A 20,099-nucleotide genomic window follows, 5' to 3' on the forward strand; every position below is an offset into this window, starting at 1 on the left:
TTCAAATAAATGTATTTGATTGCTGCATGACAGGCTGCCCACTTCTTATAAAATGCGACAGGAAGAAGTGCATTAATCTGTAGACGGCAGGACTGCATGAACAGTAGGGATGGCAGGTATGTAGTTTTGGACAGACAAACCTAAAAATTAGAATCTACTAATCTGGTGTAGTGCTTTTTTTGCCCTACAGCTGTCTGTACAGCCAGTGGAAAACATTGGAGACATAGGTTCCTCTAGACAGCATTCTGGTTCTACGCCAAGAAAGCTTCAAGTCAAACCTTCCAAGAAAATACAGACAATATAAACTGACATGAGGCATAACTTTCAATTATAACCTATTGGCATACAGTAAAGGTTAACAGGGTGGCTAGAAAATGTAGCAATAAATCCTTGGGCAATGAGCAGGCTCTGGCGAGCTATCTGAAAACCTAGACTACCTATCCACTTCGGTTAGGTTACAAGATCAATCTTTCAGTATCAAAAAAGACCTATTGCCATCATCTCTGTTATTGACACCATCTCTGCCAAGCCACTCTACTCAATCTATTTTAGAAGATTAGCTAGAAACTTCTACATGTCGTATACTGCACATGCCAAGTCAGAGAGCTGAAATCAAACACACACAGAAGCCGTTACCCATGCTCCTCAGGTTGCGTATACAGAAAACATACCAGGTAAATGAAAGCAAAAGAATGAAGGAACAAAAAAAAAAAAAAAAAAAAAAAAAAGAGACACGCCCATCAGAACAGGAACCTTGAGGAAATCTATGCCAGCTAGTGTACAAAGAGTTAGGAAAAGAAACTAGATAGTCATAAGAGTATCACGTTTTTCTATTAGAGACAGGTTGGAAGTTGTTCTGTTACAAAGTCCCTATTTGTGTGACGGGATAGTATTTTTTTGGAATAATGAAAATTCAATTATTCTACCAAAACCTCTCAAGGAAGAATCTAAAGACACAATCATATATTTGCTGCAACCTACTTTGAAGCACTGTGTTTGAATAAGGAAGCCGAACCTCTAGAGGTATATAGATTGATAATAGGCCTCTCAGAGGAGGGCTGAAGTGGTTTAATGTGAAAATGTTCTGAAGGAGGTGGTGTGAAAATGACACTGTCAAATAACTCAAAATAAAACAGTAAAAAAGCGCTCACTTTTCAGCAAGCACCTACAGGGAGTGCAGAATTATTAGGCAAGTTGTATTTTTGAGGATTAATTTTATTATTGAACAACAACCATGTTCTCAATGAACCCAAAAAACTCATTAATATCAAAACTGAATATTTTTGGAAGTAGTTTTTAGTTTGTTTTTAGTTTTAGCTATGTTAGGGGGATATCTGTGTGTGCAGGTGACTATCACTGTGCATAATTATTAGGCAACTTAACAAAAAAAAATATATACCCATTTCAATTATTTATCATTACCAGTGAAACCAATATAACATCTCAACATTCACAAATATACATTTCTGACATTCAAAAACAAAACAAAAACAAATCAGTGACCAATATAGCCACCTATCTTTGCAAGGACACTCAAAAGCCTGCCATCCATGGATTCTGTCAGTGTTTTGATCTGTTCACCATCAACATTGCGTGCAGCAGCAACCACAGCCTCCCAGACACTGTTCAGAGAGGTGTACTGTTTTCCCTCCTTGTAAATCTCACATTTGATGATGGACCACAGGTTCTCAATGGGGTTCAGATCAGGTGAACAAGGAGGCCATGTCATTAGATTTCCTTCTTTTATACCCTTTCTTGCCAGCCACGCTGTGGAGTACTTGGACGCGTGTGATGGAGCATTGTCCTGCATGAAAATCATGTTTTTCTTGAAGGATGCAGACTTCTTCCTGTACCACTGCTTGAAGAAGGTGTCTTCCAGGAACTGGCAGTAGGACTGGGAGTTGAGCTTGACTCCATCCTCAACCCGAAAAGGCCCCACAAGCTCATCTTTGATGATACCAGCCCAAACCAGTACTCCACCTCCACCTTGCTGGCGTCTGAGTCGGACTGGAGCTCTCTGCCCTTTACCAATCCAGCCACGGGCCCATCCATCTGACCCATCAAGACTCACTCTCATTTCATCAGTCCATAAAACCTTAGAAAAATCAGTCGAGATATTTCTTGGCCCAGTCTTGACGTTTCAGCTTGTGTGTCTTGTTCAGTGGTGGTCGTCTTTCAGCCTTTCTTACCTTGGCCATGTCTCTGAGTATTGCACACCTTGTGCTTTTGGGCACTCCAGTGATGTTGCATATCTCACTATTTTTGACTTTTCTGAGCCTGTCAAGTCCTTCTTTTGACCCATTTTGCCAAAGGAAAGGAAGTTGCCTAATAATTATGCACACCTGATATAGGGTGTTGATGTCATTAGACCACACCCCTTCTCATTACAGAGATGCACATCACCTAATATGCTTAATTGGTAGTAGGCTTTCGAGCCTATACAGCTTGGAGTAAGACAACATGCATAAAGAGGATGATGTGGTCAAAATACTCATTTGCCTAATAATTCTGCACTCCCTGTATTTACAGAACATTGGCTTAGGATCGGATGTTTCTGTCTGCTGAGTAAATATAAGAATCGAGTCATTGAAACCCTTATCAATGCATGAAATTAGTTTCGACCAGGATGAGGTCTACGGGCAAAAAACAGCATAAAAAGTATTTTAAATGCATTCGGTCAACTCTGATGCATACTAGAAAGCAAGCACAGAGTAATTCAGTACGTCTGCAGTGGTATACAAAGCTTGGAAATTGATGGAGTGGCTGAGTGAGACTAAGTGCCAACAATTTATTTACCCAGCAATCAATGCCCTCATTTGCCTCTACTAATGGGGATCTTACCTACTTATCACAAAAAGAAAAACAGTACTAGAAAAAGAATACAAAAATAGGTACGATTAAAAAACAGACAAAAAACAATAATCAAAATAATCGCCTATGAAGATAGATTCAGGTTAAGGACATCTTAGAGTCAATGACCCACTACTGTGAAAGCTCAAACAACTTAAATATTAATACTTACGAACTACCAGAATATGAAAAGCTCCATGCTCCAGAGAGGGAAGATAATGATCGTAGGTCATAAGTTTTATGCTGCGAAATTAATCTGCACTCCATCTTTTTTGGCGGACATACAACCTTGGTTCTCCACTCAAAAGTAGCTGAACAGCCAAGGGTCTCACTTAAAAGTTCAGGCGTTCCATTATCTGTGCTTTCATCACACTTAAATATTATAGTGGATTGCTTGTTCCCAGTTGCTGTGGAGAGAAAGCTAACTGTTAAAGAAATCACATTTGTAAACAAATTCTAAAATGCTCACAATTTTGCTAAATTTGACTTTTAAAAAGCATAGGATATTAGGGATAGAAACACACAATAAAAGCCATTTTAGCAGTGGATACTATGCAACACAAGTAATAAAAAATGCCAGAGGAAATAGCAGAAAGGGTCACATTTTAAAGTTGATGTTTTTGTTTATAGCCAAGGTAACCGAGTCCTCCTGAGGGACTGGTAACTCCAGGCAGAGGAGTTCAAGATTACAACATCCAGGGTACCCTTGGTAATATGAAATTACTGAGGATGTTTACACTCCAGTTCGAGTTCTGTAGGTAGTTCCTCATTTCATTATGGAGTTTCAACAGGAAATGTTGGCTCCTTTCAATAGAGGGAGCCGGAGGGTGAAGTGTACCAGGTGCATGGATTTACCGCAGAGCTTGTAATTCCGAAAGGGGCCTGTGAATATGTTACTGCCTCCATCTGGGAGTCAGGGGTCTTTGTAATTGGTCCTAATGTGGAACTACATACTTTGTTTCCCTTTTGCTGTGGTACCGCCCTAAAGACACTGGCCTCAAGTTGACCTTTGACACCACTAGGCTCAGGTGGAATAGCTCTTTAAATAAAGGCCGTTCACCTACGAGAAAAGTACAATGCTACTGTATGTTAAGCACACTTTAGGCCTTCTCTATTTACAAAGTAGTTATTGATATAATGATACAGTAGTGTTTGCTCTAAAAGCGGATTTAGCATTTTGTTATGGAATGGACTTACCTTGGAACACCTTTACGGAGCACTACAGCTTGGATAGTGAGGTCTGTCGTGATGGGCATTTTGCTTGTTCGGTCCTCCAGGAAGTCCTGATCTGAATCTGTTCACAAACCCACCTCCACTGAGGTATTGCTTGGGTATCTATTCTAAGGTAAGGAATCTGCAGCTAGAAGTGTTTAACAGAGAAACAAGTTACTTACCTTCAGTAATGCTTTATCTGATATCAGCAGGGCATTTGTGAGGGTTTCATGAAAGGGGAGGAGAGATTCTGTGTGATAACTCCCGCCACCCTGCTAAAGCAACTGTATCAAGACTTCGTATTTACTGCCACTGAGGGTAGCGCAAAGGTACATGACCTCAGCCATCCTACTCACCAGCATGGCAAATGAGCCCCTTCCTCCATAGCTACAGTAGGAGGAGAGACTAAGCCAGTGTCTGGGGAGATGTCATAACCCCTGCAATCCACCAGTTCTTCACACCAGTTCTCTTGGGCTCTCCCAAAAGGGGTTACAGTAGCCATAAAGATCCTTAGATTTCTCTCAATCATATTCCCTACAAGGCCTTTTATAAGAAGGAGGCCCTGGCTCTGACTCAAAAGGTCGAGTTCTAGTTGGAGTTCACATAAGGGGAAGTCGGTCCAGCTCCGTATCGGGGTGGAGTATGACAACAGGGTCAGCACCACCGTGGAGGGTTGTGACAGCAGGAATGACATCAGTAGGACCAGCTTCGCTTCCGGGGAAGGTTGCAGTCTTTCAACCGGAGCCAATACTGATCCTGGAACAGATCCAAGGGGGCAGATTGGATGGCGGACCAGCCGGTGGGAATCCAGTGGGTGGTTACTGTCAAAATAACGGGGCCCGAAGATGCTCCAGAGGGGTCGGCCTACCAAATAGGAGGTGCGTGGCCTCAAAAAGCTCACAATTGGGTGGGGTTGGCCTTTCTCTGGGAAAATATGGGAGGGACAGAACGGCCCCAGAATCGGGCTCCAAGCCAGACGCAAATGACCGGGGCCTAGAATAGTGTTTTAGTTCCCGAGCCTTGTCTGAAGACTTGCACTAGCAGAGTGAAGTCAATGAGCGATTTGACGTTGAAGACTTCTTTATGGGACTTACCTGATGACTAATTTGTCCACAATGACGAGAGCCGGGAAGGCTTCATGAAACTGGGACCTGAAGCGTCAGCAAGTCGACTGGTGCCAGGTGAATTGGAGCTTTAGAGAACGATTGCAACCACCCTTGGATTCATGGCACAGCAATCAGGAAAAGCCTTGGAGTCCTGACCAGGCTCCAAGCACTAGGGGCAAACCAAAGGGGGGTCTGGCACAGACATCTGTCCATGACAGGAACCACAGGGCATAAACTCCACAGATTATTTAAGGGACACCCCTATTAGTCTGGATGACAATGCTCAAAAGAATTCAACAAAATGTTAAAATAGTGGACTGTGGTAGCTCTGGACCTGCACTGATGGCATGGAAAGAAAAGAACTTATGTCAACAGTGCCTATACAGGAATCACAGGATTTAAATCCCACAGGTTTTTTAGGGGGCATCCTTGCTAACACTGGGAGTGAAAAGCTCAAAAAGTGTAGACAAAACTTTGAAAAAAACTGTACAAAATATGGAATGGGGTAGAATCTGCACTGATAGCATGAAAAGATCTGATGTCAGCATGCTGGGATGCTGCCTATTTAGGCACAGCGCACGGCACATCCGGTGCTGAAGTCGTCTACATGGAGCCGATCGAAGACACCTACTGGCATGCAGAAGTACTGTTAAAAATGTCCAGATCCAGCCTGATGCTTGGGGAATATTCTAAGATAAGGAATATGAGGCTGGAAGTCTCACACGTATACTTGGTCCTCAACTGTCATTAAGTATGACTCTGCTGTTAAGACATGATTTTTAAAACAACTGTTATTCACTATTGCATAGTACTTCTTCAAATTCACTAATGCTGTAACAGGGTTTTGAGGGGGATCAGTTATGGCCTCTAAAGTCTTCCTGCCAACTCACATGGTGCCACTTTGTGCCACTCGATTTGGCTCCCTTCACACAGTCACCCGGTGAGAAGCCGAAATAACACGGTAGCAGAAAAGACAGATAGAAAACACTGCACTTAGGGTTTTTCCAGCTCTTTTTTTGGAGACCCTAAGAAGCTGATGCCCATCAAGCAGAGTGAAAACACCCTAGGAAAACGGCGACCGCCTCAGCGAACCTTTGGGTGTGTTTTTTTTTTTTTTTTTTTTTTTTTTTTTTTTTTTTTAAGGAGGGGAGGAGGCATGGTGGAGGGGATTTGTGGACAGCATAATTCTTCCCAGGACGCTCTAGGTGCAAAGCGCCGGCCCCTCCAAAGCCGTGTCCCTACTCACACAGTGAAATGTGTTCTTAAGATTGGCAGGACTGAGCCTGTGGTTATCTGGGTAAAGTTATGGATGAAGTAAAGCTCTACACCCTACAGAGAAATTATCCAGGATATCGTGGGGATAATAGGTGGAAGATATCTTCCTTGGTTTAAAAATATTAAAAGTTATGGGCCTAGATTGAAAATAATTTGACAAGGGATGTTGGTAATAAGAGAGCACCTCGTCAGTATCTGGAGGTTTAACAACAGAGAGGAAGGGGATTGTACTTCAATGTAATTACACTCTTTTGCTTGTAGAAACTGAATTCACAAATTTAAGTTGGCGATATTGTATATAGCAGTGTTTGTATAGAACTGGGAGGCTAGTAGAAAAACTTCTGATAAGTGCTCATCTTCTAAGGATAACAATGAATCAAAATAACTTTTGTTGTTTGTTATGCCCCTGGGCCGATCTACAAGAAATGCTGAACCCTATTCCTAAGGCAACACAAGGTAGATAGTGAGTAATTAATTTTCATTGTGCTAAACGACAATGACTTAGTAGTTCATTAGTGTTAACTGAAAGATGTGTACTAAATATCTTAAAATGGTAGGGGGTTGCATTTTTCTTAGTAAGGTTAATCGAAGAATGATTAGGAAAAATACTGGAAACATGGGTCGAACTGGACCAGAAAATGTGCCATTACACCAAAATAGTGGCTTTTGTTAGCGAATTAGATAGCTAAAATGTGCGACATTTGCAAATTGGGCAGTTTTGAAGTTATGAAAACGAGTTATGTATGTGTTTTGCAAGACAAGGGAGAATGCATGCATTCGTGCTTGCTACTGGCAATGTTTGTGATAATATAAGAAAACCAGCCTTCCCCAAGACCAAACAATCATTTGCAATGCAATGGGTCTCGCAATTGCTTGAGTTAAAGCTATTAGCGTTGTAAACTCCTAACCGGACATCTTGCCACATAAATTGAAAATGAAAAGTAATACAGTTTCATATAAGCAAGACAATTCAAGGCGCCACGGCCGACATGAGCTCAAGGAGACACGCAAAAGGAAAAAGAAGTTCGCTGGCAGTCAAACGTATCAGCAAAAGTGCAATTAGCCATGTAACAAGGTCGATGGCCAAGGCAGTAACCAAACCTCCCCAAGGAGGGACAAACAAAGAATTACCAATGATAAAGGATTTTTGGAGGGCAAGCCCATGAACGAGTGATAGTGATGGGCGTGCTGTGGGTGTGGTTAAAAGCCCAAATAGATAACTACACGTCGGAAAAGCAGCACTTGCGCGCTGCTATGCTCAACCTAAAAAACGTGGATGACCTTGGGGCGACATATCACTTTAAATTGAACCCCTAATGCAACAGCAGGAATCAAAACAGCAATCACTTGCATGTCAACGAATAAAGAATGTCGGACTTCCTTCAAAGGCAGGCGCCTGAAAAAAACATACTGAAAAAACATACTGGTGTTCTGTAACACATTGCGAATTATGCCTCATCGCAGCCTTTCAGTGCGAAGCATTCTAAGAGCAAGGCAGTATTTTTGATGTAGGAGTAAAAGCAGTTCACCTATTGTGGGTCAAGCTTTTATATGAAAGAGGCATCCTTTTATTAGCAATAGGAAATCAACTGAAATTAGGTAAATTAACCATTTTTATTTTCATCCATTCACTGCATGCGAAACAACAGCCTAGGACAATAAAATAGCTTTAGAAGTGTTTTCTTCAAAACGGGCACTGAGCAAGCCACTAACATGTCAAAAGAGTCATCTGAAGAGTAGAATAAATGAATGTTCATTATACTGTGAGCACTACTCTGAAGCGCGAAACAACAAGCACAAAATGAGTCAATGTATTAAAACATGAACACAGTCTAGTGGGAGACAATCACCATTAGATTTTCTGAAACCATATCGTCTATTATGATTAACTGGATTATGTTATTATTATTATTATAAAAAATAGCTGTGTTCAACAGCAAAAAGGCTCCCTGGTATGTATGTCAAATATATCTGAACTTGAAATGTGTATCCGCGCATAATGAGCTAAGGTGCCCGTTCCCGATGTGTCAAGTGACATCCGGGGCATTTAAGACTTTGAATGTCTGAACAGTATTTGCACACTATTCCTCAGCAATAGTCTTAGGCCATGTGCAGTCCAGAGAAATTGACTTCATGCGTCTTCGTAGTTCAAGGTTCATGCCTTGTGTGCTCATAAAGTTCACACAGAAGGCATACATAAACCCTCCCTGAAAATTAACGGTGTACGAACTGCAGCAGCTAAAGAGAGAGTGGGGGTGGGTTAAAAAGAGAGATAGAGAGAGGAGGGAGATAGAAAGGGGGTCGCTAAGAGATGATGACCTAGAGGGCGAGAAAGAAGGAGAGGTGTGACAAAGAGTGGAAGGTAAGGCTTAGAAAAATAGTACGAGCTAGAGATCGAGGGGATTGAAACAGAACGAGAGAGATGGGGGGCTGACTGAGTATAAAACGGAGAAAGATAAAGAGAGCGTAGTACAAAAAACGAAAGGCGAGAGAAAAAGTGAAAGGCATGAGGTGAGACAGTAAGAGAGAAGGAAAAAACGAGAAAAAGAGGGAGAGCAGGGCACAGAGAGAACTAGAAATAGCTTAAGATAAAGTTGGCGTGAAGCAGGGGCAGCCTGGTGCTTGGCATCAGAATAACAGCATCAACCATGCACAGCTGTGTTTAAAACATGGAACATGCCCCACAAATGCAATTCTCCTTTCCTCGTGTAATCTGTTTAATGGCGTCTTAATCAGTGCTTAATTTGTAAATAAAAGGTGCCAGTGTTCAAAGCCATTATCTGAAACACGCGGCTGCTGCAATTAAATGTGGGAACATGGAATACAGAGGCGGCGTAATCCTGGAGCCATCTCGGGCCTCTTTAATCCATATAAAGCCACTCCCTGCCCCTTCAGCTCTTGCAGCTTTCTACTTTCTCCCTTAGTAAAGCTTTTTCGTTTTTTCCCTTCATCCGTCTTTACCGTATGTGTCGTTTGCTCGCAGCAAATGCTTGAGGCAGAGAATAAGCCCCGGTCCTAAAAAATAAGTGCTGGTGCTCAGCACCGGAAACAACAAGCACAAATTAAGCACTGGTCCTAATGGTATTCGGCAGTGGTTCGGTCATCTCCGTTTGCTCACCAACCGACGGACGTGCTCTGGACTCCGTTTTTCACTTATATGAATATGTACACATTCAGCACCGAGGCGTGAGGTACATACACAATCTGCTCCTGAGAGACAGCCTGTCCGCTCTTAAAATTGCTATTTTTTCTTTTCCAAACTGTGGAGTATAGAGCCAGCAGACAATAATAACATGCAATGCCGGTCGAGTCCACCTTCAAGGACTTGCGGCGCGCATGCGACAAATGCAAAGTTGGAGCCATAGCAAACAGGAGAAAATATATAAAAACTAGCATTTGCAATTAAATGGGTGTCTAGCCTGATCGAGTTAGAGCTATTAGCGTTGTAAACTAGAGGACGCGTGGCAATGTATACGTGCAGAGGCAGCTGCAGCAAATCTCAAGGGAAGGGAGGGCGGGGGTGTGGATGGGGACAGGGGAAATTTAAAAAAAATATTAAAAAAATAAAATAAAAAAAAGAGTGCGATCACGCTGCGTCCTAAATAAAAAGATAAAGTAGTCCAAATCATGCTGAAAACATGGAGCCTTGTATGTTTTCGGTAGTTGGCCGGTGCGTTCGAGGAGGGCTAAACACTGGAAAAGGCATGACGTATGCATGCCTTTCACAAATTAAATCAAGCAAATTTTAAAAGGCAAGCCCACGAATCACTGAAAGTGACGCGCGTGACTTGGGCGTGGTTAAAAGCCCACAAAGAGATTACAACAGGGACGCAGAGCTTGCGCGCCTGACCCTAAAAAGGAGTCCACAAACCTCCAAACAACTGGCCCACACGGATGACCTTTCCGACCAGCTCTTATGGCACTGCCTGCCACCCTATAGGCCAATCCGACCCTGACTGACAATTAAGATTGCTGTCAGGTATCCGAAAGAAACCGGTAAGGATAAAAAAAAAAAAAAAAAAAAAATGCAGGACGACTGCCGGTGAAGAAACTAGCACAAAGCCAGACAATGTAAGTGTTGTCAGGCACCGAGACAGACACCATGCTGTTGATAACTGATTCTCGACGTATATAGACTGAGAAAGGCCGGCCTGTTACCTGGATGTCAAATTACTTATCACAACCTGTCCTGACATCCGAGCCTCCCAAGCCGATCCACCACTGGCGCTGCCCTGCGTAGGCCGTACTGCAGACGTCACATCGATCTAATAACTGCTCACCGCACGCCCCTTTGAATTCTGACAAAGATGATTAATCCTACGTGCAAACTGTTTTCCAATGCTGCTTAATTTTATGTTATTTTGGGTAATTTTATTCATTGTTTCGATACTTTAGTTTTGTGTCTTTGAAGGTCGACTGTTCTTATTCCAAATAAAATATGACTGGGATGAAAAGGTCTGTGGAGAGCATGCACCCCTCTACTGCATTTCTAAGAAATTGATTTTGATAGTTTTGTTTTTAATTTTGGCCTTGGTGCATAAAACAGGTAGAAGTATGCGCTGAAGACCGACTATGTCATGTGGAATGTGAACTAGGGAGGGGCCTTCTGATCTCCAGTGGCACACCACGTGCACCCCTCCTTCTCTGAGTCTGACTACCGTTTGTTCATCGAACTATTAAGGAATGACAGTGGTGCCAACAACAAACTGCAGTGGAAGGATAGGTCTTTTTGCCTGTAGCCTGCACGGAGAATTGATTACTGTCCTCTCCTGTTGTAAAATTAGCCTGTCAGTCCCCTCAAACCAGGTCCTTTGGTCCATCCATATGTGGCATGGATGTTTATGCAATGTGTGTGCAACATGTGAGTGGAGTGTATACGAGGCGACAGCCCAGGATTCTATTATAATTTCCCGCACCTGAGTGGTACACAGGATGGAGGTTGGAAAGAGTCCGTAACACAGCCATGTGAATTAGAGGGTTCCTCTAAAGCATTCCATAGGGTCTTTGTAGTGGGTCAGGATCTCAGGTGTGCAAGTGTAGGAGATAGCGGGTCCCTCTGGACTGTATAGAAAGCTATTGCCCCCCCCACCCACCCACCCCCCCCCCCATCCACTCTTCACTAGAATTCTGATTCCTAACAGAGAGAGAGTCTCATTTCCCTTTGTTGTGGATCTCCCCTAATACGCTCCCAGGCACACCCCAGTTTCTTGCTGACACTAGAGGACAAAGGCTGGGGCTTGACCAATCTGGGAGGAACACAGAAGTCCGGAATTACCCAAAGAAAATGTCAATTACCTTCAGTAATTATAATTCTGATGCATACCATACGTTCCCAGAAATTACACATAATATGAATATTCTCCGTGAACAAGACTGGTTTTAGCAAAATCTTCCTCTGTAATAGCTCTCCGGAGTCGGTATGTGGTTGAAGCAGTAATTGTTCTGGCCTGATGTGATGACACAGTAGACACCCCGTTTTAGAGGGGGTGTTCCACACATGGGGAACAGTTCTGGTAGCTGCCTCATGACCCCAAACTGCTGCGTATGACCCTGTTGCATAGGGTAGACATATATAAGGTGCACTGGCCTGTGCCCATTTCTGGCATTTTTTCTAGTGACTATATAAAGAAGGGTTCTCAGGGAGATACACAAAGGTGGACAGGGACACCGAATAACCTTTTACCATAGCCACTGTCAGGCCCTAATGGGCAAGGCATAATGCGAAGAGCAGAATGTAAGAAGCGTGGACTGAAAAGGGCTCATACGTTCCAGCCTGCACCAATTAACCTTATACCAGTGGCTCACCTAACTGGAATTTACACAGTGTTTCCCGGCAGTCAAGGAGATGTCCAACGTCTGCTGGCAAGTAGAAGGTCGATAGCACTCAACTAATTTCTACACGTGCAGCCTCAGTGATGAAGAGTTGTGAAGTAACTGACCATCCTGCTGCAAAAGCAAATCCCCTCTCTGTAGCAGAGTAAGAAAGGGCAGAATGATGAATTTAAACAAACTAAAGTAACAGATCCTCTTTGTCTGGTCTGATGCAAGCAAGATCAGTTGTGCTTTATCCTCTGCACCTTCTGTAAGATCTACGAAAGCAGACAGCAGACTCCTGTGACCAATTGAATTTGAAGGCATTCTAAAAACACCATTCACAGGGAAGTGAACTGCACAAAGCTAAGGAAACTCATATTTTGGGCCATGGTGAAGACATCTGCGCATGGATAAACCAATCTAGAGAAGATCATTTTCCTTACATTGGGATGAAGTTGCCACTCAAAGTCCCCTGAAGGGTAGGCAACTCAACACATTCACCCTCTAGTTGAGGATTCCTCTAAGTGGGCCTTTACTGGAGAGATGCCCCATTGCTAGGTACATTGCCTATCAACACAGGGTCCAAATCCACACAATGCCTTGTAGGTAGATATAATGGAAATTGGTGGAGTTATCTGACAAAACGTGAATGGAGCTGCCTGAGATGGAAGAGAGGAAGGTCTTCATGGCAAGATGAACCACTTACAGCTCCAACTAACTGATGTGCAGTTGCAACTCTGAGATGGATCACAGACCCCATCTCATGATGTCCCACAGATGAGGGCCCAGCCCAATGAGAAGGCAGTAAGTCAAAGTAGCCGGCATTGCAGAAGACTGAAGGGATGAAGCTCCAACAGACTGGAGTGACTCAATCCCCCAGTACACATGTGGAATGAGAGAATCCTAGATCTGCAGGTGAGCCAAGAGGCTAGACTGATGCTGGTGCAGCTGTTTCCTCAGAAACCACTGAAGGGTTCTAATTCACCATCTGACATGCAGCACCATTAGGATGCATGAGGCTGTCAGATATAACAGGCATAGGATTGCAAATCCGAGATTGGTGTCTCTGGGAGATAACTCTGAGTTTTATCCAGAATAACTACAATCCTCTGAGAAGGAGGAAAAGCCCTCACACAGGTCATGCCCAGCACCATTCCTATGAAGGTGAGCCTCTGTGTTTAAACAAGATGGAACTTCTGACTGGTTGGGACACCTAATTCATGAAGAAGCACCTTGGCCTGCTGAAGATAGTTTGAGACCAACACAGCAAACTCCGCTTTCAACAGACATTTGTCAACGTATGGAAATAAACGGAAACCAATCCTGCACATTGAAGCTGCCTCCACAGCTAGAACTCTGGTTACAACCAGCAGTACAGTCATCACACCAAACGTTAGAGCCACATACTAATAGTGGTGAGGTGCTGCAGTGAACCAACCTCTGTGAGCTTAATGATTAGCAGATATTAGTAGTTGTCCTGGAGGTCAAGGGAAACAAAGGCAACCACCTGCATTGAGGGCCAACAAAACCTGGCTCAAGAAAGCATGCTGAACTAGTCCTGCTGAATGACAAAAACGTAAAGCAAAGGTCCAGGATAGGTCTCAGACCTCTGTCCTTTCTGGGGACCAATAGAATCACTTTCTTCACCTCTTTGTTCAGCACAGCAAGAACTTGTGCCACGAAGATCAAGGCATGTGGGAAGTGCATGTCCTGGCAGTAGAGGTCTGGAGTAGAGGTGAAGTGAAGGAGGAGAGTCATGGCACTCGCAAATGATCCGATCACCCAGCAATTTGTCAAGATCCTATTCCATTTGAGGGAGAGATGAGAGACCTTTACCTGTTAAAGACAAAACAAACAAAATGACACCCAAGAGCTTCGCTGATAAAAGGTCAGTGTTCCAATCAATCTATTACGTGTGCACTGCTGCCTCCGCTATCCTACCTAACTATAGAGCATTGCTCTTGCTAATTATTAATGAGTGGCACTACAATACGTAACATGATCCAGCATTTGCTTCAGGGAATCATGCTATTGAGGACAAGTCTGTCATAGATCTGCTTTATGGGGGCAAAGTGAACCCCCCTCCTTCCCACTGGCCATCAGGGTGGTCTTCCTTCTGTCGAAAGATGCACTCAGGGACCTGGGTTGGGGTCAGAAACTAAGAAAATCCTCTCTGGGAAGGTGTCATTCTGTCAAAGATGTAAGCGCTCAAGGGCTTCCAACACTGGGACAACTTTAGGAATCTCTCGTTGAGAGATGTGATAATGGGCTCCACCTTTAAATCTTTCACTCAATTACTGGAGGATTTAAGGTTAATATTCCTAACTGCACCACATACTCACTCTTTATGTATCACACATTGAGACACTCCCCGACTTTAACCCACTTGAGGGAGTGTTATTAGGCAAATGTGGTTGTTCACACCCTGGACTCCTTTGGTGGGGTCCGCCGGGTACGGGAAGAGGATTTGGGCCATATTTAGATGACGATTTGTTGGAGGCCTTGACATACCCCAGAGAATCAACTATTGCCGCTTGTTATAGCTTTATCCAGCTAAAACACTTACAGAGTATACTTTACCAGGGACCAGCTGTGGTGGAGAGGTATGATCCCTTACCTGGGGTAAGTATGATGGGGATTTTGTAGGCATGCTTTGGAGCTTGCAGATAATCACCCAGTTTTAGAGGGTGTGTTCCACACATTGGGAACAGTTCTGGTAGCTACCTCATGACCCCAAACTGCTGCATATGACCCTGTTGCATATCCATGTGAAATAGTCTCTGCTATGGCTTAAAGGTTCCATAGCAAAAAGAGACATTGCTCTACACTAAAAAGCCTAATTCGTCCTCCACCCCTAAGATCAGAGAATGGAAGAGGGGCTCAGACAGAAGCATTTGCATGGAGAAACCGATCTGCCAAGCAAGTGGGTACTTCAAAAAGTATTAACACATCTGTACTGCCTAGGGACTATATAGCATCCCTCGTCCCCTCAGGATCACATAGTGTGGATTGAAAAAGAGTGAAAATCACCAGGGATGCTCCATCACATAAGTAGAAGGAAGGATGCTCACCCCTGCCCTTCTAACTAGGAATTACGGGGATTAGAATGTCTGTATGCCCACTTTGTTGAACTAGTGTTGATATCTCATAAGCTTATGAGACGAGGTGGTTGTGTCACGCTTCAGGTACATTGTGTTTCTGTTTTTTCTCAGAAAACATCAATAAAAAGTTTCAGAAGAAAAAAGGTCAGTGTTCCAAGCAGCACACCAGGTTACAAATTTGTCCCAGTGCCCAGTGTAGTTTAATTTCATGGAGTTGTGGCTGGAGATGTGGATGACATAGCATCCTAGGCAGCAGGTCAAAAGCAATTAACTGCTACTGCTCAATATCCACATGTGTAGGTGCAAGTTGCAGGCAAATCAGGACGCAATGAGAAAGAACCATCTTCTAACTTGAACAAAGAAGAAAATACATTTTTCAGATAAATGTGTGATCTTGCTCTGTGGATATCCAATGTCTTCATTCTTTATTTTAAAGAGTTAAGGATTTCACTTTTGAAAATATTTCCCAGACCATATGATTATGTGAACAGAAAATACAATTCAAACTAAGGGCAAAAAAAATCATTGATCCTAATCGGAGGCAAGAATGAGGGTGTGATTTTTGGCTCTGACTAAGCCTGAATATGGGCTGCAGGGTTAGACAAGTTGGGATCATTGCAGACGCCAGTGAGTCATGCCCAAAACCCAAGTACAAACAGACTTGAGCTTTAAAAAACAAGTTTCTTATCTTCGGTAACACCTTATCTGGTAGAGACTCTATCTGGCCACATATTTCTTCCCTTAGAATATTCCCCAGGAATCAGACTAAATCTCAACATTTGTCGTGAACAGTACCCCTGCAGGCCGGTAGGTTGATTTGTTCAGCTCTGTTTGGCTTCATCGTCGTCGTCCGTGCCGGAAGTGATGTGCCTAGTTCCTATGTAGGCAGTTTCTTTTCATAACTTTCAAAGCCAGAAGAGTGCAGCCACGAAGAACACTGACTACTAGTGCGTCAAACTAGGAACCTTAAAAAGGGGACCAAATGCCCCTATTCTTTGATATAAAGATTTAAGGATTCCACCCAGACCATGTTATTATGTGTAGAGAAAATACAATTCAAGCACTGGTAAAAAACTAATTGATCTTTATTGGAGGCAAAACCAAGGCAGCAATTTTTGGCCCTGATTCAGTCTGATAAAATGCTGGCTGGACAAGTTGCACCCAGTGCCAGAGGGTCATGCCCAAAATTCAAGAGCAGCCAAAGACTTGAGCTCTGAAGAACAAGTTACTTACTTTCAGAGACACCTTCTCTGGAAGAAACTATCTAGCCCCAAATTCTTTACCCTAGAATATTTCTCAAGCCGACAACTGGTTCTGGATGTTTTTCGTGAGCAGTACCCCTGTGCGCAGTAGGTGGTGCTGTCTGCATCGGAAATGACTTGTGAGGTGCCTATGCTGGAATGCCCTAGCACATTGATGTCAGTTCCTTTTCCTAACTTTCCACGCCAGAAGTACAGAACCATGAAGAGCACTGACAACTGGTGAACCAAACTAGGGTCCTTGAAAATAGGAAATACACTCCTCTGAATCCATTCGCAGAGCGGGGAGGATGGATAGTTCAGTAAGAAATCTGCAGCTAGACCATATCTTTACCACATAAGGTGTTCCTGAAGATCATTAACTTCTTCATATGATAGAGACTGCTAGCCGCAGATTATTCTTTTATATTTCTTTTATTGATTTCACAAGGTAACACCATTACAAGACAATGGTAACAGTTCCCCCTACCATTTCCCCACCCTCCATAGAGCCAGGCAGACAGGCATACCTTCATTTTCAGATATTTGTACAATGTCAGATCACTATGTCCAATAAAAATTAATATAACCGTTCACGTCCCACCCAGAGGCGTCAACATCCAGTATAGACCTCCCTCTTCAGGTCCCCATCTGTGTAGCTTAACTACTCATCTCCTGAATCTAGTGCACTCTCCATATGTGTGCCTTCCATCACTTGCTGTAAGCGGATCTCCACCACATATCATTCCATTCTACTGCCCTGGTTAGTCCCACTGTATATCAACTTGTGCCTTACTCCACATTCTGCTTGTATCCATCGTGTCAGTTCCCAGAGCCATTGTTTCCCGGTAGGAGAACAAATGGTCATCCAGGGTAGTGCTATACATTTGTTTGCAACAGCTAAGCCTAACGTCATCACCTTTTCAGCATATTTTATATGTTTGGACCAAGACTTAAGTGGCACAGTTGTATCGTGAGGCACAGATGCACATCAGATATGTCTCCCAGTACCCGGATCGCTGCTTCCCAAAAAGCCCCGACAGCTGGGCACATCCACCATATGTGGAGATGAGCCCCAGGGGTCGATCGGCATGTGGGTCAATTTTCCTGTTTGGTTAGGTCCAATCCGTGTAACCATTGTGGTGTGACATAATCCCTGTGTATCCATTTGTAAAGTATCACTTTCAACCTTGCATTACGAGTCACCCTCTTACAGTTGCCTAGTACAGAGGCCTACTCACGATCGTTCAGTTCCTCATCCATGTCCCCCTCCCAGTGTGCCTTCATTGCTGCGATTCAGGTGGGGTGTGCAGAACAAGCAGGGTGTACAGGCGCGATATAAGTTTATGCTCGTCTCCCATGCCAGTAGTGTTTGATTCAGTGTATGTGTGTATCAGGTTCATGGGGGAACCCTGGCCAAGCCTTTCTGTTGGCCGCCGCCAGTCCAGCATATGGTAGGAAGCAGCCGCCCATGACATCCCCACTGGCTGCAACAGTCTGCAAAGCTCAATATTCTACTATTTGTGTACAAGTCTCCCAAGCACTTCGTGCCAGTGTCCTCCCCAGTTTGTTTCAGGTGTAATGGTGTGAAAGGACTTATGACTGTGTGCCACGGTACTAACTGCTCTAGGAAGATATAGGACACCCCCCTGCATTTCTTGTGCTTCGTCCCAGATGGTCAAAACCGTCTTTACCTGTTCTGGCTTGGGAGGGATAATCTCATCATGTTGTCAGAGGTACTGCCAATCATTTCCGGAGTCTAACTAATCTGATGAGCTTCCCTTTAACAGGGTCTGTCACTTCATCCTGGAACCACGATATTACATGTTAAAGATGAGCAGTCCAGTAATATATCTTGAAATACGGTGTATGTAGATCTTCACAAACCCAAGGAAGCTGCAGAACAACTAGACTAATTCGCACGCTCCAGGGTCCCCAGTATAGTAGTCGTAAAAATCCATCTAATCTACGGAAGCAGGACTCAGGGATGTATATTGGCATGTGCTGCTTTACATACAGTATTCCTTGGGAGCATTAACACTCATTGCTAATCGTCCCATCAATAATATTGGGAATTGTATCCATTTTGTATGCTTTTTTCCAGACTATCTAATAGTGTTCCTATATTTGAGTCATACGTTTGTCATTACTGAGCTTAGGTTGACTCCTAGATATTTAAACAGGCATAGTCTGCATTTTAATATTGGCTAGGTTCATCCCTGTGGACTCAGCCTTTTGAATATGACAAGAATTCAATATAAATCCTGAGAGGGAACCCACTGCCTTTATTGTATCATATACTGCAGGCCATATTCCCACCAGGGACCTTTTTGTCAGCAATATGTAATCCCACATAAAGTGATATAACCTCCCAACATTATCCCACCGTCCTCATGTCTGGAGCATATAAGTCGGGCTAGTGGTTCGATTATAATGGCAAGGATTAACGAGAGAGGGCATCCTTGCCAGGTCACCCTCTCGATCAGCCAGTCAAAAACCCTATGGCCTGCCTTCACTATGGCAGACTGTGAGCCAATATTTTCCCCAATATTTTTGCATCCACATTACTCATCGATAAGGGGGGTGGAGGGAGGGAGGAAGGTAAGATGTTCGGTCTGTAACATCCTTACCAGGCTTGGGCAGCACTCAGATACTGGCTTCTCACAATGACTCCGGGAGTGTGCCACTCTCAAATTACCTGCGTACATTGCCAGTAGTGGTCACCACAAAAGGTCCGCATATGCCAGGTAGAATTCTACACGCAGGCCGTCCATACTCTGTTTTGCCTGTGTTCATGTTTTTTAATCACTTATCTGATGTCCGATTTGGGGCATTCATTGACTCCTGTGCTGTTGCATCTACCATGGGGATGTGTGCTTCATCTAGTACAGTCTCAATCCCTGCCTAATCATTCTGGTCTGTTTGTGCATATAACTGCCTGTAGAATTCCATAAAGTGGGTCAGAAAGTCATCTTGGGTGGTCAGAGATACCCCATGTGCATTGATAGAAACCACAGCATTACTGCCTCTCTTCCTGTTGACCAGCCAGGCGGCTACCCAAATGGTCACCTTGTTCGTGCACCGTTTCTCTGTAGCCTTGTAGTCATGTTTCCCAAGTGTATCTCGGGCCTCAACTAACTCCCCCTATAGTCTGGGTTGTGCCTTCCATACCTCCCCCCAGTATGTGGGGCTTGTATCAATATCCGCTATTGGTCGCTCAAGGGTTGTCATCGTATGACACAGGGACCTGTGTACCCCATTGGTTGTTGCCCTACTTTACCTTCTTACAGTGCCCTTAAAGGCCTTCAATAGTACTACATCCGATTCTACTGTGCCTGTATTACCTTCAAAGAACTCCTGTATCACATCCCTTATTTTTTTCCAATATGTTTGATCCAATAGTGCTCGGGTCTGCAGCCGCCATTGCAGTACGGCTGCCATATACATCCGATCCACCAGCTCCACTGCGAGGAGCATGATCTGAAAGAGTTCGATGTAAGTAC

At 43.7% G+C, this 20,099-nt stretch overlaps 1 protein-coding gene across 1 annotated transcript in view; it reads right to left on the minus strand.

Annotated features, from left to right (window-relative positions):
• The window catches only part of IGF2R (insulin like growth factor 2 receptor), a 1,086,527-nt gene that overhangs the window by 148,985 nt on the left and 917,443 nt on the right, over nucleotides 1–20,099 (minus strand). Inside the window, exon 40 of the mRNA XM_069235138.1 lies at nucleotides 3,023–3,257. Within this exon, the coding sequence (XP_069091239.1) occupies nucleotides 3,023–3,257 (235 nt within the window). The remainder of the gene's footprint in view (nucleotides 1–3,022; nucleotides 3,258–20,099) is intronic.

This window comes from Pleurodeles waltl, chromosome 5 (genome assembly GCF_031143425.1).
Source record: "Pleurodeles waltl isolate 20211129_DDA chromosome 5, aPleWal1.hap1.20221129, whole genome shotgun sequence".
Taxonomy (NCBI): domain Eukaryota; kingdom Metazoa; phylum Chordata; class Amphibia; order Caudata; family Salamandridae; genus Pleurodeles; species Pleurodeles waltl.